We start from the raw sequence: 23084 nt of genomic DNA, 5'->3' as shown, positions 1-23084 counted from the left end.
AAATGTAATTATAAAAGCAGCATTAATAAATTGCTCTAGACAAAATGCGTTCTAACCCTTTAATCTTCCTAATTATTCCTATTATGTGGTAGATTAACAAATCAGTGCCATTTCAGTATATAATTAGTCTGAGTAATACTTTGTTACACAGCTTAATAAAAGAGTCAGCTGCTAGTATAAAACCTTGCAAACAACTTTAGGACCACTGTGAACTTAACTCATACAGACATATGCTGCTGGGGTAGGAAAAAGTTCTGTTTTGTTGTTGTTATATGCCCAGCTATAAAATTCCAGATCATAGTAAGATAAATATTTGTCTCCCTTGGATTTTGGTTATGCAGACCAGAGAAAACCATAATTCCCCACAGTATGTATAAGGGGAGACTAGTATGATTCCCACAGATCACAAGGAACATTATATGCACATGATATATACAGGCACATACCTGTTATTTTCTGTGAACTGCCCCTCAGTTGAGAGTTACCAGTGTTTGTAGGATGTTTGATGATAAATATAGGTGTGTGATGACATTGCAGTTTCTCTTTAAACATTCAGCGCACTAACCCTTCCCTGGCAATAATCAGGACTAGATACTACAAGACCTCAAAGTACTCTGCTGTCTGCTATCTACCTCACACCTCCACAAGTCTGCAAGAGCTGAAGGGCAGCATGCTTTTATCCATTGGCCAGGAACCAAGGCCCAATGAAAGACTGCACCCCTGCCTCCAAGGAAGGACATCCATGGCAAGGGGGAGACCAACCTGATCCCATATATTGGCCAGAGAAGGAATAGTTTCAGGGACCTTGTTTCCCTGCCAGAAAGCTCAACTGTAAGTACTTTGGCAACTAAGAACTAGAGTCTGAGTTTGCATGTACCCTATTGATAAAACTGCATTTTTCACACTGGTGCACAACATTTTCAAAGTAAGAATACTGTAGAATAAAGGTACCAACTCTACCAATTTAAATTTGCAACTTGCCCAAGAGAATGCAAACAATGCTGATTTCATGAACTAAAATAACCAAGAAAACAACAGCCCTCAAAGCTGAATAAACTGCCCAGCTTGGATGTAAAGTATTGTGAAACAGCTACTGGTAGACCAATGAGGCTATTTGTATTTATTTATGTATTCATTTTTAGAGTGGAAGTGCATATGTGAACATCCACATGTGTTGCATATTTATACTACATAAGCCATTAAAATATGCCAACAACAATATAAAGCCACTTCTACTTAAGAGAAATCTTATATTTTTGAAAACTAATCTATCTCCTCTGCCTCAGACTTGTTTTCATTTTTTTCTTCACTACAATGGCCACATTTGGATGATCATATCTTGGCTTAATATGTTGAGATATGAGCAAGACTTTTGTCTGTGCACATAGCTCCTTTGTGGAGTGAGCAACCCAGGAAGCCTGTAATTACCCATAATTTTCCATTTCATCCAAATCAGTAAATTATGGTTACCAGCTTCCAAACAAGCCAGGATATTAAACAAACTTCAAACTGGTTTACTATCCTTATTCCAAAACTGGCAACCATTGTTTTCCAGTTCAAACAAATGGGAAACTATGTTAATGAGAGGCTTCCTAGTTTGACTGCTTACAATGCAAATGGAAGAGCGAAGAGACTGTGTGCCCAGGCAAAAGATTCATTCATATCTCAGCCTATTAAGCTGAGCTATGTTAGTCCAAATCAGGCCAAAGTCTTTTTCCAGTACCTGTATACAAAACAAGAACCACCACTCCCCTAGTCCACCCCTTCATGCCTGATTTGCATTTCGGGAGCAACTGTGAAAACAACTTCAGTATGTGAAAAAAATGTGCTTATATCATATCACTTGGGTGCTATAGTCAGTATTTATATTGATGAGGTGGAGCACTCTGTGCTTACTACAGATTCAAAATGAAGTCTGTTCAAAAGGAATCTGAAATAATCTCCGAAGCTTGGCTCTCTGTTGCACGGTGTTCATCCCATAAATTTATGCATTTTTTTTTTAAAGAGTGGGTGTAGGCAACATGGTTCTTGCAGGCACCAGTGCCCTCCAACACCTTTCTTGTCGGGTAGGACACCTTCACACTAAGGTGTCCTACCCTTCCCACTTTATTATTATTATTACTGACAGCTATGATTGCTTCAAAGCCATTAGGGCCTTCAGCTGCTGCCACTTTCATTTCCCATGAATGCCTCTGGGTCGCATGGAGGTTCAGATATACTGTTAGGAAATGAAGATGGTGGGCAGCTGCATGCCAATGCTTTTCTTTGCGGCACACCCAGCCACCAAGAAAAAAAGGGGGGATGGGGGTGTGATGACTGGGCAAGCCATCTGGGAGAAACCTCAGGGGTATCTCACTGATCTATATCAGCAGTGAGCAGAAAGTAGATCTACAGATGTTTCAAATTTCAACTCCCAGCATTCCTCACCACTGGCCATGCTGGCAGGGGCTTCTGGGAGTTGAAGACTCAAACATCTGGAGATCTACCTTCAGCCTACCCCTGATCTATATGACCATCATATAAGGGCAGTCAATACCATTATCCTTATATTACGAATGGGGCAGGGGCAGGGGACTGAGAGATTAGGAGGCCTGAAGAAAGCCAATATAAATTCATAACTGAGAGGTGATCATGGCATGTCAGCTCTTAATTCAGACTCTTAACCACTAAATGCACTGTATCTTTGGTTATTCTGTTATGGGCACAACTACTAGGAATTTCCTCTGCAGACGCCCCACTGAAATTAATGGCAGTTGCATAAGAGGCGTGCACATCTAACTCCTAATTCACTGTAATGGTGAATACATTGTGCTAGTACAAAGCCTTCATTCCTGAACAATCCATTTCTATATTAAAGGGCCTTCTAATAGCAGATACTCAATGGCTTCCAGTAACTTACAAAAAAAGCTAGAAGGCAATGTCCAGATAATACCATTCATAGAATCTTTGCTAATGTTTGCAACCACTACTTCTAATGCCTAACCTTCCACAGCTTCTTCCTTCTAGCTTCACATTTCTTAACAAACACCTTGGCTTCATACTGAGGTCTATAAAGTCAGAAGAGTTCAGTGTCCCGTCACAGATGTACAACTCTTAAGAGCTACGTTTGACTGCTACTGGCTCAAGTCACTGCACTTTTTACAGAAGACCAAGTATTAGTTGATGATATAACAACAAATTTTCAGTGAGAATTATATTCTGCTTGCCTAAATACACTTTGTCATTTCAGGTAAACAAAATAAAAATAAATATGCAATGTGATGGAATATCCTAATCCTCACTACAGGGGGTGGAGAGACTTTGCTAACAGCATTCTTTGAAGACCAATTAAGTATATCAAGTATTTATCCTGGCTTCTTCCACTGACAAGTGAAGGTGCAGTTGCTCCAATTGCTTGCTTTTCTTTTCTTTCCCCATTCCTTTTTCCTTTTGTATCATGTCTATTACAATTGTGAGCCTGAAGGCTGGGACTGTCTTATCTTTTAATATCTGTATAGCACTTAAAACACTTTAAAGCATTTTATAAGTATTAAATAATACCAATAGGAGTTATTTTTCTTCAACAAATTATTTCCATATACACAGTTTATATACAATATTCCAACATCCTACATAACCTTTATCTATACAGAAGATAGAGACTGCTTGGCATCTATTTTAGGTAGTTCTCTGGTAAAATTAAAGGTATCTGTTAAGATAAAATACGCTCACACCAAAACTTAAGAGTCTGTAAATAGGAAGGGGCTGCAATGCAGTGGAGGCTTCCACTCACATAAGGGGGAGAATGACATAATTTTATTTATTTATTTATTTATTTCATTTCTATACCGCCCAATAGCCAAAGCTCTCTGGGCGGTTCACAAAAATTTAAACCAAACAACACACAATAAAACAATTTAAAATATATAGAACATTAAAACCACAATATAACAATACAACCACAATAAAACCTAGCAGCAGTACAGGAGTTTAAAATACAGATTTAAAACAGCAAAGATAAAAATTTAGAAAGCTAAAATGCCTGGGAAAATAAAAAAGGTCTTCACCTGGCGCCGAAAGGAGTACAATGTAGGCGCCAGGCGAACCTCACTAGGGAGCTCATTCCAGAGCTGGGGTGCCACAGCAGAAAAAGCCCTCCTCCTAGTAGCTACCCGTCTCACTTCCTTTGGCAGGGGCTCACGGAGAAGGGCCGCTGAGGATGATCTTAAGGTCCGGGCAGGCACATATGGGAGGAGGCGATCCTTCAGGTAACCTGGCCTCAAGCCGTTAAGGGCTTTGAATGTTAACACCAGCACTTTGAATCGGGCCCGGAAATGGACTGGCAGCCAGTGCAGCTGCAAAAGTACTGGCGTAATATGAGCTCGCAGGCCAGTCCCTGTTAACAATCTTGCTGCCCTATTTTGGACCAGCTGAAGTTTCCGGACCGTTTTCAAAGGCAGCCCCATGTATAACGCATTGCAGTAATCCAGACGAGAAGTTATCAGAGCATGGATAACTGTAGCTAGGCTATCTCTGTCCAGATAAGGGCGTAGTTGGTATACCAGCCTAAGCTGATAAAAAGTGCTCCGTGCCACTGAGTTCACCTGTGCCTCAAGTGACAGTTCTGGATCCAAGAGCACCCCCAAACTACGAACCTGATCCTTTAGGGGGAGTGCAACCCCCTCCAGAACAGGTTGAATATCACCTAGCTGGGCAGACGAACCACCCACTAACAGTACCTCCGTCTTGTCTGGATTGAGTTTCAGTTTATTAGCCCTCATCCAGTCTATTACCGTGCCCAGGCACTGGTTCAGAACAGCCACTGCCTCACCTGGTTTTGATGAGAAAGAGAGGTAGAGCTGGGTGTCATCCGCATATTGATGGCACCTCAGCCCACACCTCTGGATAACCTCCCCCAGCGGTTTCATGTAGATGTTAAACAGCATGGGGGATAAAACAGAGTCCTGTGGAACCCCATGGCACAATTGCCATGGCACAGAGCAATAATCCCCCAGCACCACCTTCTGGAATCGGCCATCCAAGTAGGAGCGGAACCACTGTAGTGCAGTGCCTCCAACTCCCAACCCAGACAACCTATCCAGAAGGATACCATGGTCGATGGTATCAAAAGCCGCTGAGAGGTCCAGGAGAATCAACAGGGTCGCACTCCCCCTGTCCCTCTCCTGGCAGAGGTCATCCCACAGGGCGACCAAGGCAGTTTCCGTTCCAAAACCAGGCCTGAAGCCCGACTGAAATGGATCTAGATAATCCGTTTCATTCAAGAGTGCCTGGAGCTGTCCTACAACCACCCGCTCAAGCACCTTGCCCAGGAAGGGGATGTTGGCCACTGGCCTATAATTGTTAACATCCTCTGGGTCCAGGTTAGGCTTTTTCAGGAGTGGTCTAATTACTGCCTATTTTAAAGCAGCAGGCACCACTCCCTCTCTCAAGGAGGAATTTACAACCTCCTGGACCCAGCCGGACAACCCCTCCTTGTTTGATTTAATAAGCCATGAAGGGCAAGGGTCAAGCACACAAGTGGTCGATCGGACTTGGCCAAGCACCTTGTCCGCATCCTCAGGCCTCAGTAACTGAAATTCATCCAATAAAACTGGACCAGACGGTGCTCTGAACGCCTCTACCAATGGAACTGCATTAATGGTGGTGTCCAATTCATGACGAATCTGAGCGACTTTATCCTCAAAGTGCCGCGCAAACTTGTCACAGCGTGCTACCGAGGGTTCCACCGTCTCTCTCCCTGGCCCAGAATGTAACAGGCCGCGAACCACTCGGAAAAGCTCCGCTGGACGACACTGAGAAGACACTAATTTTGCCAATTCCCCCTTCCCCTGCAGCAAGTTTTGGGGGTGCAAAGGGTTGCAGAGAAAGGGGTAATCAGTGAAAATTGCCTCCTGCCACTTCTGTGAGTGGGAATGCTCTGAGAGTAGAACTCTGCTCACAGATCTCTGGATCCAACGCACTGATTTCAAGGAAAGAAATAACCTGGCTTCTTTCTAATAACCCCATTTGTTTTTCCAAAGTGTTTGTGCTATTGCAACTCCCATAAGAGCTCATCTTTGAGACACAGCAGCAGATTAGGAAATAAGAATGTGTTAAAAAAAACTTTCATCTTTTTCTATATATTCTTCAAGAGACAGACTATGATATTAGTCTCTAAACTTGTTTTAAACTTTTAAGTAAGGCAAGCTGGGAAGAAGAGCAACGTAGACATGTAAAGGAGATAAAATATGCTTCTAAATGACCGTGCATCATTCTTTTTTATGCTGCTTCAACAGAGGGGGATCAAGAGTAACTATACCTATATTATTCACAATCTGGATCCGAATTAGGTGCAGAGGCTGCAATCCTAAACACAGTTATTAGGGAGTAAACCCGCTGAGCACAGTTGGACTTACTTCCAAGGAAACATTCATAGGATTGTGCTGTAAGTATATCCTAACTGTTAAGACTGTGGCCATCAACTATACACTAAAGGTACAATGAAGACTCATTTTGTTGTTGAAATTTACTTGGTTGGATTTTTAAAAAATAGTTTCCCATAAAGCGGTGGTTTTGGTACTGCAATTTCCTAGCGCATTAATTTTCTTCACATTATCATTCAATTGTAATTGTAGAGATTTTTTCCAGCACTATTGGAAACAGTCATGGGGTTTTAGTTTTCAGTATCTAAGTATACCCATAAGAAACAAAACAGTACTTTAAAGAAAACATTTTGACTTTCTTTGTGATTATGGTGACAGACATCAAAACAGCTTACAACTAGCTCTTTAAATAACTGTTGTTAAGAGACTTTAAAATAATATTTTTACTATAACAATCCAAATGACATTAAATATATTTAAACTAGTTGCAGGAAGTGCTACATGAGCAACAGGAACAAATTTTCAGAGGTCTGTTAATTTTATTCTTATTTAGTGTTTAGAATGTCATTTTAATTACTCCTAATATTCTTTACAAATACAAGTCACATGCTTTTAGAGGTACTTCTGGATTACAGCCAGGAAGTAGGAAAAAAGGAGTGCAAATCTTAAATCATTCATTATCTTTCAATCCTAAATGTAACAACTGTTATTGACAAATTAGAGAAGATCAAACCCTGCCACTATACCTCTCATTAAAAAGTAGATAAGGCTTTCTGTACCATTTTCTTGTGCTAACTTTTGAAAAGAATGCCATTATCTACAAATACTTAGTTGCATGTTACAACAAGAAGTGCCACATAAACAAGTAATTACAGACAATTTTAAATGTACCCAAGTATAATAAAAAAATATGGAGCTATGTTTAGAGATGTATAGAAAAACATTCCCTGAACAGACTTACCAAGGATTCTGTTCTTCCAACGACAGAAAACCACATTTTAACTCCAGAAATGCAACACTCCTTTCTCAGCCCTTAACGATAACCAACACGTCAGTCTGCCAGATTTTCCGAAACACCCAGCAAGATAATTCTGAACTGGACACTGACACTGCATAGCACTTATCAACACTAGCTATAACCAATACAATATTCTGACTCTTACAGAGTCAGTTCTGCTATTCTGCCTTTCATTTACCATTAAGAGGTTTATTAAACTATAGACACTGCCTAGAAAAATCAAGGCGGCCTTTTGTACAAGATACAGAAAATCCAACATTACACAGGAAGTAATGTGCTGGCCCACAGATGGGAAGAAGTCATATGTTAACCCCTCCCCTCACACCCCCCTCCCCGCTCTCCTAGTGATATATTTTTAAAGTAAACTGCATGCACACGCTGCTTCCAAATCATCTGGATTTCATAAAATCCAACCACAGTGTGGTTGGAAGTTAGGCAGCATTTAACATCAAAACATCTTTTAGGCTAAAAGCACTAAATTTTGCCCTCAGTCTCATAGTATTACTGCCCCTTGACCCCCAAGCAATACAACTACCACCACCACCAAAAGAGTACTACTGGTACAATAAATGGTACTCTTACAGAAAAATCCTGCAACAAGAATAATTTCTCAGCAAGGCTGCTACTGGAAATCATTACATCAATGGTAGGCAATTTACTCCATGCTCAGGGCTGTACTGAAAATATAGGTTTTGCCTTTCCGCCCATTGTAGCTATGCTCAGTGCTACCATCATATATAACAGCTAATATTCCTAATGATATGCTAACAGTTAAAAGAACCAAATTGCATGGCTCTGTTTCTAGCCCTGTTTAGTATAGTGCTACAGCTTCATCCGATCTTGTCTGTGGTAGACCAGCTACAACTTGATCGGGTGCTGGAAAATATAAGCAAGCTTTGAACTGGAAGTCCAGACCTCTTTGGCAATGGAGGTGCTGGTATATGTTTGCCCTTTAGAGCTGGAACCATGCCTATTGGATTGTTTGCATGGGCCATCGTTTTGCAGGGATAGTTGAATTCCCTTGGAAAGTCTAAAAGTATACTGATTTGCCTTGGGTTCTGTTCGTGGGAGTAATTCTGGGTCATGGCTCTGGGGATCTGTCATGCCAGCCCTCCCATCAAATGTCAGGTTACCATTGAGAAGACACGTGTAGCATATAATATTAATATTTCACTTCAGCTTGCTTCCCTGTTTCTCAACCAGTGAATCTGATTTGCAGACCCAACCTATGATTTATAGCAGAAATGCCCTATAGATCATACCTGGTGTAAGGATAAATGCTGGCACAACATCCATCAGCAATGCTGTGCATAAGCTCCAGCCAATTCCCTGTGCCACTTAAAATGCTTTTATAGGGCAGTGAAAAGGATGAAAAGGGAGATAACTGGTGATTGCAATTTGTATGGGATACAAAGGACTTCTAGAAGTGGCTGTGGAAACAGTGCTACAAACAACCAGTGGAGACCTTGGGGTGGAATAAGGCTTTTCAATGGGGAAGTGGGTCAGAGCTGAATGGTTCTGCACCATTTCCCTCAAGGTTGCTGTTCAAGCTGCCATACAACTTCTCCTTGAGTCTCAGCAGTTAAATCATAAGAACTGAGCTTCGGCTATTGGGCGGTATAGAAATGAAATAAAATAAATAAATAAATAAAAAAAATAGAACTTCGGTCAGATCCAACTAATTCGTAGAGATTTTAATTCTCTTCAAGAGGAATGTTGGGTACAGAAAAGGACAAAGCTGTGGCCTCCTAGTCCAACCCTGAGCTGAGTCTTTCTTCAAAAAAATCTGCCCCTCAGTGGACAAAGAGAAGTGCATCAGACAACCATGAAGCAACAAGTAGAAAGAATGTGGATTTTGAGGAGGAGGATGGGAATGACAACGTGTGACGGATAAAAATTATCCCACTTCTTTGTGAAACTTGAAGAGAACCATCTAGTTTTCCTCCTTCAAAAAAGGCTAGTGGAGTTGTTTTACTGCATATAAGAAATTATGCCAGAAACTCTCCAAACTAGGCACTGTCACTCATGAAGAGGCCAGTGCTGACATGGCAAGGTGTTCCCTTGCATCTTGATGGCAAAACACAAAAGTGAAATAATTGCTTCTGGCATTAAATGTTATTGACAAGAGCATTGTTAAATTTATCAGGTCAGTGCAAAAGAATGTCTTCCTTGCAATAAATATGCAATTTAAGAATAGCACCCTCTACTGACTAGCTCTTTAAATCTGGTTCTCAATTTCACCCCTCCATTATTTACAATGTAGTAAAAAACACACTATTAAAAATAAATAAAAATGGGACCAGCATCTAAACCGATTCTTCCTGTGAAGCAACGTAAGAAAGCATTTGCATCTCTTTAAGTCGATTATTTAGAATTCAGCTTTTTATTTCCGTTATGCAATTATTTAAAAATCTACAGTAACTGGCTGATTGGATATTATTTTTAATCACAGTTATATTCTATTCTTCTTCCAGGGACACTGGAACAAGTTACACATCAATTTCAGTAACTCTCCCATTGAGGTACTTTAGAAGGTTAGATGTGCTTATCTGTTGTTATCTGCAACAAAACTATATCATGTGCTTTAGAGCAGGAGTGGAGAACCTGTGGCTCTCCAGAAGTTGCTGGACTACAACTCCCATCATATCTGACCACTGATCAAGCTGACTAGGGTCGCTAATAGTTATGAGACCAACAACATTTGGAGGGCCAGAGGCTCCCCCACCCCTTCTTTAGATAATTCTCTGGACCATCAGTCTCCCCACTGCCCCTAGTGTGACTGGGGACAAGCCATTTTTGTCAAGAGTGAAAGTAACTTTTTATTCAGCTGTGGAATGTGCAATATAGGTAAGATGGCCCACCTATGCTGTACTCATACCATTATAGCAGGGCTGCACAACTTTTTCAGCCCTAAGAGTGATGCTGGCTTGGGGATTGGGGGCTGCACGCATGCGCACACACACACACCAGGGTTCCTGATACAGATGGCTCTTTCCTCGCTGTTAGCAGTGCTGGAGAAAGAGATCTGAATGAGGATCTCTGGTAGAGGGGGTGAAGACTACAGGTGGTGGGGGAATTTGTTGGCGGTGGTGGTGGGGGAGTCAGGGCACCCTTGGGGGGATGCAATAAAGGCCTTGGAAGACCACAGGCTGTGTTCTAGGGTCACAACTAGGGAAGGTGGAGAATTCTGCCATGGATTCCAGTGATTCTTTAGAATCCGGCCCCCCGGAATCCGTGGCGGAACGGCCTCCTGATCCCCGCCCCCCTGCGGAATCCCCCCGGGACAGCACTTACCTAGGGTGGATTTGGCGGTGGCTGGTCTCCTGGCTGGCCTCGGCAGGGCTGCTGCCGCCACTGCCATCTTTGCACCGTGATAGGCTACGTAAGAATTTACGTAGCCTATCACTGCTAACGTAAAAAAAAAAACACGCAGCATACGCAAATGGCGGCGGCTACGGCGGCCGCCATTTGTGTGGCCTATTTTTCGCCGACTTATCTTATGTCAATATTTACGTAGGCCAGAACGGCGAAAAATAAAGGAATGCAAATAGCGTCCACTACGCTATTTGCGTTCCCTTTTTTTTCGCCGTTTTATCTTACATAAATATTGACGTAAGATAAGTTGGTGAAAAATAGGCCACGCAAATGGTGGCCGCCATAGCCACCGCCATTTGCGTACGCTGCGTGTTTTTTTTTTTTTTTACATTAGCCGTGATAGGCTATGTAAATTCTTACATAGCCTATCACGGCTGTCTAGCTGGACGCAAATGGCGGCCGCTACAGCGGCCGCCATTTGCATCTGCACCAGGCCGTCCGCAGCCGGAAATCCAGCTGCGGCCGGCCCTGGCTGGCTGCTCCATGGCCTGGCCGCGGAGCGGAGCCGGCCATCAAGGATTCCAGGGGGGGGGGCCCGGATCGCCTCCCCCCCCGTTGAGGATTCCGCGAGGAGGGACGGAGCAAAGGTGAGTGAGTTTCATACATCCCTAGTTACAACTGACCACTTCCATTGTCCCATTTAGAGAAAGCTGTTGCTGAATGAAACAGCCCTTTTGTTTTGGCTTCTCTTGCTAGATGTGAGGCGTTCATCTTTACTTCGCCTAGTCTAGTGCTGGAGCACCCACAAAGTATGTAGTACTGCACTGTTAGATGCCCCAAACGAGCAGAGGCAGAACTCTTGCCTTGAACCAATAGTTATCTTTCCTCTTTCAGGTGTATTTCCAGTTTTTCTAGAGCGTGTATTGAAGTGCACAGGTTCCCAAGCCAGTTTTTGAGGGGCTGTTGATCTCACAGCTTCAATCCTATGTGCATGTCCCCCTGCAATAGTGCTTAACTCTTGTCTCGAGAAATCACCCCAAAGCTTCCTACAGGAGCAAAGCACTGGGACCACAGATCCTTCTATAAAAAGTAATTTAGAACTAAGAATATTAGGCATGCTAACTAAAATACCATTTACAGCCTAATGCTAAAAATGAGCCTGAAACAACCATGTTGAACTCAGTGGAACTTCATTTTTATTCAAGTGAGTTTAGGGTGGCAGCTTTATAATACTGTTGCAGGGCACCATCTGGTGGCTACAGACTGGTGCTGCAAAAATTCACAGTGAACTACACTAGTTGGTATACACCTCAAAAAAGTCAAAAAGTAAGTCTGCACATTTGCCTGTATATTTTTCCTGCCAAACAAGCCAAAATTACGAGATGCAATGAAACTGAAGTCACTTCATAACTATTTTGGACAAAGACAGTGGTGTGTGTGTGTTTCTGTGTATTTCAGATTGAAAGTCTGCAAGAGATGCATTTTAACATAGTCTAAACAATTTAATCAAAATAACTGTCATTTTATTCTCAATATTTTTGAGAAAATCTGCCCTGCTCACCCCAACTCTCACCTCCGGCTTCTTAAATGATCCATACCAAAGAGGCCAATGCATGCCATATCCAACTTATCAAATAAAGCAGGGGTGGGCAGAAAGTATATTGGGATCAACTGATAGACTTGCTACTTTGCAGAAAATCCAAATAGTTTTCTGACTTGCAAATGTCTAATGATAGCAACAGGGCTTCACCACTTTGAAATGAGGCTGATGAAAAGAAGAAAGCTTGAGGGGGAAATTGGGAGTGGATTTTTGTGTCTGAAAGCTCAGGCCTGGGACTGAAAACAAACTCCTGGGTTAAATAAATGTTCAGAGGCCCCCTGTTGTTGAATCCACTCCCTGAGCCACTATTTTGCACCTGGATTCACTTGGCTGACCTTGTGAGTTCTAGCAAAAGGCACAGTAGTTCCTGAAAGCCTGAAGTCTGCCTACTTCTGAAGTAGAGGGAACACTGATCTTTAAAGTGTGTTATGCTTGAGCAAGGTTATTCTTATATGGCTGAATGTATTTCTTTGATCTGGCACTCAAGATACATACTTTGCTTATGCTAACAGATTTTATTTATTCCTTTGTTTTCCAATAGAAAAATCTAAAGTGACTACACTGGTCTTTGTCTTGAGATAATGACAAACATCATGACAAAGAACACCCCCTCCTCCCAAATCATCCTGCCTGCTTATTAAAATCAGGTCGAGAGGCCCTTTTCTGTGTCTCACCTAAGGTGGTGATGCAACTGGTTGAGACAAAAAATAGGTCATACTCAATGGTCGCACCAGTATTATGGAACATCTTGCCCCCTAAAGTTTGTTTGGCCCACCCTCTGGTTGGTCTTCCACTCATTAGTGAAAACTTTTTTAAAAATTACGGCAGGCTTTTGTCTTACCAGGCAGATATTTTATCCAAAGATTATGTTTTTATCTTTTGTCTGCCTTTGTTATATTTTGTGGATATTGTGATTTTAACTTTTTTAAGCCACTTTGAGTCATGCATACTTTGAGTACAGGCACTCATCATGACAGTCCCCATAGCCACATCTCCTCATATTCAGGCAGCTGTGTTGATCCATATCAAGAAATTAATTCTGGCAGTTTTCATCTCCAACATGAGCAGGACTTTTGTGAAGCTAATGGGTCTTAAGTGCCCATTCAAGATCAAGCCACCCCAAAATACTTCACCTTACAACAAGGAACAATATAACGTTACTAGGAAAATTCATTTCCTGCCAGGTACTTGTGAGAATCACAGCTAAGCTCAGAGGGAACAGCGAATTCTGAGGGGGGTGGCAGATGACTTCAGTGTCCCTGCTAATAAAAAAGTGTTGGCGCTGTGCCCCTGCAAGCCTTGGCTTCACTACATCACTGTGCATATGGATTAGAAGGGTGGGACATATATTTTTATATAAATATTCTTTTCATACCTTAGCAGCCACAATGCTCAGACCCATCCCATTTTGTTTCTTTAGTGTCACAGTGATTATCTCAGGTTCCTTCCTCAAGGGCTGAGCCTGAAGAAACAAAATAAAGATCAAACTGTGAATTCCTCAATACTGAGACCAGTATAGAACACTCAGTAAAAAAATCATTTTGGATATTTTAATAAAATTACCAGCAGTTGGTTCCGTATCAGCACGTTGCAACGTTAGGTAATAAAGGAACAGTAAGCTTTTTAAACAGTTTCAACATAACACTGACACAGTATATTACAAGAAACATCTAATAAATCCAACCACCCAAATGTGTAGCTCTCTACTGTTTAAGCAAGAGATTGCTCTAAAACCACTATTTCATTCAGTCATTTAAAACTGTTGCATGTTACTAAACTTCCGTTTATGTGCTGTCCCACAATGCCCACAAGATGAGTACTTGCCAGATCAGCATTCTCCTGTAGCAGATGGCTTTCGTAATCTGCACCTTCAAAATATATTGTCCAAGTTCCTGGGGAACGTGGATGAGGTGTCAATCTGCAAAACCCTAGATAAGGAAGACAATGTATAACAAGACATATGTTACACATTCTCAAAGCAGTTAATTAGGAAATTAGTGTGGCTACAAAAAAAAGCAACCACACCCTGCCAGAGCACACACATGGCTCAGTGCTTAAAACAGTGTTGATCATCAACTTGGCAAGTGTTTTAAAATCAGCACAATGTCTTGGCTTTTATTTCATCACCAATACTGCTCTCTCTCTCTCTCTCATGATCTACAATCACAGGAGAGAGGTGAATCCTACAGATCTTACCTACACATATTTGTTAGTGTATTTAAATAAACAACTTAAAGTGTGTTGCTCTGTATAACATATTAATAACTCTGGCAACATCATTTGCAGGTTCAAGCATCACAAAGCCATTTACTAACTATAACTAATAATATGAGCATGTAGCCTGAAAAAGCAGAGAAAAGTACTTAAAAAATAGAAATATACAGAACAGTTTTCTTGTGTTACAATAAAAGCCAAAGTAAAATTTTGAAGAAACAATAAAAAATGATATGAATTGAAGTAACTGATACAGAGTATGTTAAGAACATTTTGTAATGAAAGAATTCTCTTTTAAGCGTGAACATTGATTTACTGTCCTACTACTAAAATTTTTCCTTTTATTCTCAAGAAAATAAATTCTAAGTTGTCGGAGGAAAATAATTATTGCTGCTTCAAAAAAACCCAAAATTTGTTACTAAAGAGGCACAACACTTCTTAGACCCAAGTAGCAAGATTTACAGTGTAATCCCCTAAGTGTCTACTCAAAAGTAAGTCCCAATGTGTTAAATGAAACTTACAAATAAGTGAGTATAGGATTGCAGCTCTAGTTTATTTTATTTTATTTATTTATTGCATTTCTAGCCTGCCATTTTTCCTCTTGCAAGGAGCCCAAGGTGGCTTACATTATCCTCCTCCTCCTCTCCATTTTATCCTCACAACAACAACCCTGTGAGGTAGGTTGGGCTGAGAGTCAGTGATGGGCCCTAAGTCACCCAGTGAGCTTCCATGGCTGAGTGGGGACTAGAACCTGGATCTCCCAGCTCCCAGTCGAGCACTCTCACCACTACACCACACTGGCTCTAGTTAAATAATATTTCTCATAAGGTGGATGACCATTTTAACAGAAAAATTATTCATCTGTACATTCTCCTACTTAACCTCTTAAGAGGCACATTTTTGCATATATGGAAAAGAGTAAGTAAGCAACACTGAATGCATATCATGATAATACAAGTTGGAAAGGAAGACACTGCTGTTTCTGATGTAAGGCGTCTACAAATACAATCTCAAAGATACGAATAAGCAGTTGACTTATTCAACTGGGCATTTGGGGTGGGTTAGGGTACTTTAGAAAATGTTTTTATTGTAGAATTTTATTGTTTTAACTGTTTTATTGTATGTTGTACATTGCCCAGAGTGGCTGGGTGACCAGCCAGATGGGCGATTAATAAATTTAATAATAATAATAATTATTATTATTAATAATAATAATAATAATAATTGACACCATGGTTATAAAATAGGGACAATAAGGATTTCCCAGACAAACATCTAAAATATAGATTTTACTTAGCTGAACTAAAGTAGAGAATATAGCTTATGTCACAGTGCAGGACTAAAGGACATACCTCTTTGGCAGAGTGGATCCAAAAATTCTTGTAATCCATTTGGGATGTTTCTGACAACATCACATGAGTAACCATCTTCTGGCAGAAGAAAAGGTAGCTGTAGATCAGGATCCTCTTCTAGTTGTACTTCTCTACCATCACTACGAGCCAGCTCATCAGCGGTATTTTCTGCAACAGCTACAACATTTTCTATTAACTCCTGTGGGGGGTGGGGGTGGGGTGGCGGAGAGAAGCGTAAGAACATAAGAAGAGCCATGCTGGATCAGACCAAGGGTCCATCTTGTCCAGGATTCTGTTCACACAGTGGCTAACCAGCTGTCGACCAGGAAACCACAAGCAGGACATGAGTGCAACAGCACCCTCCCACCCATGTTCCCCAGCAACTGGTGTACATAGACTCACTGCCTCTGGTACTGGAGGTAGCACAGAGCCTTCACATGTACAATGTTGTACATGAGTACCCAGGCATATGATGTTATGATTCTATATTTTAGCTACCCAAAGTCAGAACATGATAACACTAAAGATACACATGTTTAAGTTGATGTCAGCTGAAGCAGATACAAGTGGCAAATGCTTTTACTTTGGTCAACAGAAGCTTCTGAGGTTTAACTTAAATAAAATCCCTTAGGCACTCTTCAAAATGTGATATTTCAAATTAGAGGACAGGAAGGCCTGGCATGCTATGGTCCATGGGGTCACAAAGAGTTAGACACGACTTAATGACTGAAGAACAACAGCAATGAATGTATGATGAACAAGGAAAAGAAAATTAAAGTGAACCTCAACTAAAGGTATGGCACAGTTGGATTCAGTTAACAAAAAACGGAAAATTACTAGATTGGGGAGGCTCTTGTGCTCTTGTGCCAATTTTTAGTTCACAGCTCCATTGTTTTATGTGTGTGTGTGTGTGTGTGTGTGTATAGGCTGAGATCCAATGAGCTACTTTAGGCATGCCCAAAGCCTTGGGCATGTCCAGTGGGATATTTGACTTTCTCTCTTTGAACAGAAGAATCTCATGTTAAAGCACAACTATTTTGGAAAGTTTACAGATTTTCAGTCAGTATTTGGATTCCCTTGAGTGTTCAGAACAAGTTGTGAGATTCTTTGGATCCAGCCATTATGTATGTATGTATGTATGTATGTATGCATGCATGCATGCATGCATAGAATACAACTATAATTTATAGAATGTGATATGCTGTGCAAGGACTTACATGCAATATAGCAAGATAGGGTCTAGCAGCTAAGCAGTACTGAAGTACAGAATGTAACAGAAGGTGAGGGGACAAACTATCTAAATTCTGAACTGGTATTGAAACTATACTATACTAGAGATTTTCAGTAAAAACTCTGCCTACTTAGATAAAGCAAGTCACTTTAACACTTGTCCCCATGCCAAATTCCATCTTTTGCCTCTTTAAACAAGAGTCCCCTGGCCTTTAAATTTTAGTACGTGTCCACATCTTTCAAACCAACACAACATAATTCCTACTGTTCCAACAGCCTATGTATTGTTCCCCCACATCTCCTTTTCACTTTGCCTCTTTTCTTACTTCCTTGCTTCCACAGCCCTTATTTTTCTCAAACTTCAAGTTTCCTCCACACCATTTTTCTTTGTTTCCATTTTTCAATCCACTGCTTACACTGTACCACCCAACTCTGCCCCCTACCAAACAACTTCCCAGACCCTAACATTTGTTTCTGCCCTTCCCTCAAGCCAAAAGCATACAAACCCTCCTGCTCTTAGGCTATTAGGAAGTTATCCTTCCACTCAAACTGATATTTTACTTCCTCACAGATATGGTATTTTGTGGAAACTTTTACCACAAATATTTAGAAGATTTCTGAAATTTCCCTGACATCACCATTGGCTGAGTGCACTGTAATTCACAGGTAAGCAGTCAGCTTCAGACTGTTTATTATGCAAGAAGGAAGAAGCTTTGCAAGCTTTGAAGAGTAGCACTCATTAAGAATTGTGTTTCAAATGTTATAGAATTGTTTTTCTTACAGAAAGTTTTACACTATTTTTATACATTATCCCATAACATTTATTATTTTATAGGAAAATTATATTGAATGTCCTTAATCAGAACCTCCCCTACAAAAAGAATTAAAAGCCAAGATTGACTTACTGTTGGGATAAATGGCTCATCTGGGGCACAGTGATAATTCTGTAGCAATGCATGCAGTTGTAGAGAATTGAGTTTAAAGCAGGTACTGTTAATACTTGGAATGTCTTCAGATGAATACTTATCCATAGTGAGTAATGTAGTTGCCTGAAAAAAGCAAAGCAAATTAGCAGAACCACCATTATTTTAACATTTATTATGAGACACAACAAGGGACACAATATACTCAATAGAAAAACACCCCCAACCTTGTTCTTAAATTAGTACGAATTAGTTCCTTAAAAAACTTGCAATGTGAACTCTTCTGTTCAGAGTTCTAGCCATGGATGGCTAGAGTACCACACATGGGATGCCACCACTGAGAAAACCCTCTTTTGCAATGCCACCAACCATGTCTCAGAAAGCACTGGCACATGCAAAAGGGACACAACAGTTGATTTTAAAGGACTGGCAGGTTTACATGGGAAGAGATGTTCCTTCAAGTAGACTTGTCCCTAAGCTATTTAGGGCTTTAAAGGTCATAACCGGCACCATGAATTGCACTCGGAAACAAACTGGCAGTCAGTGTAGCTGATACAACAAAGGTCACATGATGTATTTATTTATTTATTACATTTATATCCTGCCTTTTCCCCTCCTTAAGGAACCCAAGGCGGCGTACATAGTCCTCCTCCTCTATTTTATCATCAAAACAACAACCCTGCGAGGTGGGTTGGGCTGAGAGTCTGTGACTGGCCCAGAGTCACCCAGTGAGCTTCCATGACTGAGTTGGGATTAGAACCCAGATCTCCCGACACCCAGTCCAGCACTCTCGCCACTACATCACACTGGTGATTCAAACACTTTGATCCAATCAAAAATGTAACAGCAGCTGTCTGCACTAATTAAAATTCCCAAATGGTTTTCAGGGGCAACCCCACATAGAGAATGTCACAGTAGTTCAACTGAGATGTAACTAATATACATAGGAGCATGGCCAAGTCTGACTGTATCAGGAATGGATGCAGCTGGCCCATCCACCAAAGCTAGGCAAAAGCACTCCTGGATTAGTCCAGGAGAACACCCAAGGTATGAACCTGATTTTATAAGGAGAGTGCAATCCCATCCAAAACAGGTTGGCAGCCTATCCCTGCACTAGTAGGCTTCCTAACCAATAGCATCTCTGTCCAGATTTATTTATTTTTTTGTTTACCCTCAGCCAGCCCATCACTCACTTCAAATATTGTTTAGAATATCCACAGCCTCCCCAGAATACAATGGAAGGGAGATACAAAGCTGAGTATCATCACCATACTGATGAAAACCCACTCCCCACCCCTGGATGATTTCTCCCAGCGGTTTCATGAAGATGATAAAAAGCATAGGAGATAAAATCAAACCCTGTGGGATTCCAGAGGCCAAAGGCCAAGCACAAGTCCCCAAACATCACCTTCTTTAACCTGCCCATATGAAGAACTGGAGCCAGTGCAACACCCCCCAACCCACCTCCGCCAAACTCCCAGCAAGGTAGGTCAGAAGGATACCATAGTTGATGGTACTGAAGGCAGCCGAGAGGTCCAGCAGAACCAAAGTGGGATGCAGTCCCCTGTCTAGCTCCCCAAAATAATCTACTAGGACAATCAAGGCAGTTTCATATGACTCCATCCAGGTGACAGAGGACACTAGGATGAATTTCCATTACTACATTAGTAGAGAAAAACCTTACAGGACCATGCATGCAAGCATTTACTTTTCTATTTATGCCAATACCCACCTGTACTATCCTACTGAGGTGACAATCAGCAGCCAGCTCCAAACCCTGTTTTTCTGCCCAGGCTTCAATATGTCCCAGCTGCTGTCGGATGATGGCTCCCCAGTAATGTGAACACAATCCTGAATCTGGATCAGTAACCAATCTGTTAAAAAGCCACATGTTGATAAAATGAAACAGCTGGGAGAAGAGCTGTATAGTCAGCGCAGCATTCACTCTACAACGTCGCAACAGGGACATGGCTCCAGTTAGCGTATGCAAGACATCATCTACAAGAAAAGAAGTTACATATATTTTACTGAGTAGAACTAAGTACAACTATTCAGCATAAGATATTGAATACTGAATTATAAAAGGAAGACTTTCTAATTTAAAGATACTGCTCAACATTAATTATACTAACATACATCCCTTTTGGTCTGGAGAAAACAAATACTTATATTTAAGGATTTTTAAATCTTGTATTACAAAATTTCTCATGATATAAGAAAAAGGTGGGAAATAAGAAATACTGATCTTTTAATAATGATATACAGCTGTATATCATTATTATCTTTATGACATACCCTTCTGAACCTAATATATACATTGTGTAACTTCAGTTATTTCCAAGGTTCCTTCCAAATAATCTTTAAACACAGAAGCAGGTGCCATTTTTCTACTTGCAGTCAATTAATCCTGGCTGCCTATACAAGCTTTATAATAAATTCAAGGCCATGTGTCTCTACCTTTTTATTTTTATCACACAAAAGTGTATGGTTAATGGATCTAATGGAAATTCATAATTGGTAATGTCCTTATTAAGCTAATTTATTACCTCCCAATACATTTGTATTATTGGGCATTGCTACAAAAAATTAATAAAGTCCACTAAGTAGAAGCCACATCTCTATCACCTGGTTGAATCTCTCCCCATCTCTATGTATCTATATCTAGGACCATGAAAGGTATTTCAATACTAAAACAGCATACTAAACTTTCAAATATATAGATATTTTGTTGTAACCTTGGCCTAGATCTATATCCAAAGATCTTGTAAAATTATTATTCCTCAGATTTTTGTCCTATTTATTTTGTTATTCCTGTGTTTCATTCTTTTTTTCAACTTCAGCAATTAGCCAAAGTATTTCTAATCAAGCCATTACAATCCTATAGCATTAGATTTTCAAATAAAGATCTCTTTCTAATCCTCCAAATCAACAAGTTACCGTGATCACCAAGTGATGTATTTGCAGATATTGAAAAAATTGGGGTCATACATGAAACACAATTTATCTTGATACAATAAAACTATTCCATTACAAATAAAATCCTGCATCTTAAATTAAATCATTCTGATAATTCTAGGTCTCTCACAGCACAATCCTTGCATGTTTACTCAGTGTTCAATGGGCCTTATTCTCAAGTAATTGTGAAAGCGACCTCAATAATCCTATCTTCAGTGTCTCTTGACAGTATTGCACTGAGACTACAGGTAAAATATTTGGACTTAATCTGCTAAACCTTCCATATGGCTAGCCCATTATTTATCCTCTTTAAAATAGGAGCTACTTTATGGTATACAATAAATAATTCAAGGGAACATTAAAACAATGTTGTTCCAATAAGAACGCAAGAAGAGCCATGCTGGATCAGACCAAGGGTCCATCTAGTCCAGCATTCTGTTCACACAGTGGCCAACCAGCTGTCGGCCCGGAACCCACAAGCAAAGCATAAGGGCAACAGCACCCTCCCACCCATGTTCTCCAGCAACTGGTGTACATAGGCTCACTGCCTCTGGTACTGGAGGTAGCACATAGCCATCAGGACTAGTAGCCATTGATAGCCTTTTCCTCCAGGAATTTGTCCAACCCCCTTTTAAAGCCATCCAAATTGGTGGCCATCACCACATTCTGTGGTAGCGAATTCCATAGTTTAACTATGTGCTGTGTGGAGAAGTACTTCCTTTTATCTGTCCTGAATCTCCCACCAATCAGCTTCATAGGATGACTCCAGGTTCTAGTATTTTGAGAGAGGGGAAAATGTCTTCCTATCCACATTCTCCACACCATGCATAATTTTGTACACCTCTATCATGTCTCCCCTTACCCTCCTTTTTTCCAAGCTAAACAATCCCAGCTGTTGTAACCTTCTCTCATAGGGAAGATGCTCCAGCCCACTGATCATTTTAGTTGCCCTTTTCCACACTTCTTCCAGCTCTACAATATCTTTTTTTAGGTGTGGTGACCAGAACTGGACACAGTATTCCAAGTGTGGCCACACCATAGATTTGTATAGGGGCAGTATGATATTGGCCGTTTTATGATATTGGCAATATCAAATATTGAAAGTTATTTTTTTAAAATTATATAATGTCTTTACCAGAATTGTTATTACAAAAAATGTTCATACTGAGATACCAAACAGACTTTTTTGAGCTCTGTCCAAATTCAAGAATCATGAGTTAGAGCATGGGAAGGCAATGTGATACCCATGGGTACCAATGCGTCCCTAGACTTCTTTCTTGGTGCCTACCAAGGTGTTCTGCCCCTCCAATTAAAACAAAAATTAACACATTTTTGTTCTGGCAGCTGGGATTGCTGTGAAATAGGTTTCTGTTAGTGCTGTAAACTGTGGATTCAAAGGAATTGTTTAGTGTGCTCGGGCTCAGACCCCACCTCTGCCTTGTACTCAGTCTTTTGGGCAGGAAACTTGTCCTTTGTCATGCCTCCCAAAGCAGCCATTTTCTAGTGGTGCCCAGGACATTTTCTCAAATTGCCAAATGTGCCCATGGTCCAAAAAGGTTGTGTACTTCTGGCTTATAGGATTAGAATTCTACTGCATATTTCATGATTAAACAGCTATAGTTTTAACGATGTAATTTAAGACATGGAGATTTATATAAGATATACCTTTTATCCCAGATTATATAAACATACAATTCATGTTACAGCTATAGCATGTAATATTATTGTAAAACCATTATTTAAAATTATGATCATAAATCATCATTAAAACTCTGTGTTACATTCTAACCACACCAAGAAATGAAACCTAGGGCAAGAGGTGGCTCAGTTTTCACCTGACAGGGTAAACCCCTGGTTAGGTACAATGAGTCTTATTGTAGATGTAAGCACACAGCACAGTTCCCTACCATATACAATCTATCCCACCACACTCCTGTCATGACAACAGGATTTATACTTATTAAAGATGCTATCAAATGATCTAACCTATTTTAGGTCTTTGAGGATTATTTTCTTCTGGATCATCAAGAAATGCAGGCATGTAGTTATTAAGCTCTGATTGAAGACAATGAACCAGATATCTGAAAAACAGGTTTTGGAAAAATATTAAAGCTT

General features: G+C 40.6%; 1 protein-coding gene across 18 annotated transcripts in view; it reads right to left on the bottom strand.

Moving 5' to 3' along the window:
- Positions 1-23084, bottom strand: part of AFDN (afadin, adherens junction formation factor) — a 151366-nt gene that overhangs the window by 22189 nt on the left and 106093 nt on the right. For all 18 annotated transcript variants that reach the window (XM_084828010.1, XM_084828013.1, XM_084828015.1 and 15 more), the window contains 6 exons: positions 22956-23050; positions 19747-20012; positions 17997-18140; positions 15862-16060; positions 14120-14223; positions 13671-13757 (listed from right to left, as the gene is read on the bottom strand). In XM_084828010.1, coding sequence (XP_084684136.1) covers positions 13671-13757; positions 14120-14223; positions 15862-16060; positions 17997-18140; positions 19747-20012; positions 22956-23050 — 895 coding nt within the window. The remainder of the gene's footprint in view (positions 1-13670; positions 13758-14119; positions 14224-15861; positions 16061-17996; positions 18141-19746; positions 20013-22955; positions 23051-23084) is intronic.

This window comes from Heloderma suspectum, chromosome 1 (assembly GCF_057233095.1).
Source record: "Heloderma suspectum isolate Gila_16-S chromosome 1, 16-S_ref, whole genome shotgun sequence".
In the NCBI taxonomy this organism is placed as follows: domain Eukaryota; kingdom Metazoa; phylum Chordata; class Lepidosauria; order Squamata; family Helodermatidae; genus Heloderma; species Heloderma suspectum.
The sequence above is the reverse complement of the archived record's forward strand: the minus strand, read 5'-3'. Positions and strand labels throughout refer to the sequence as shown.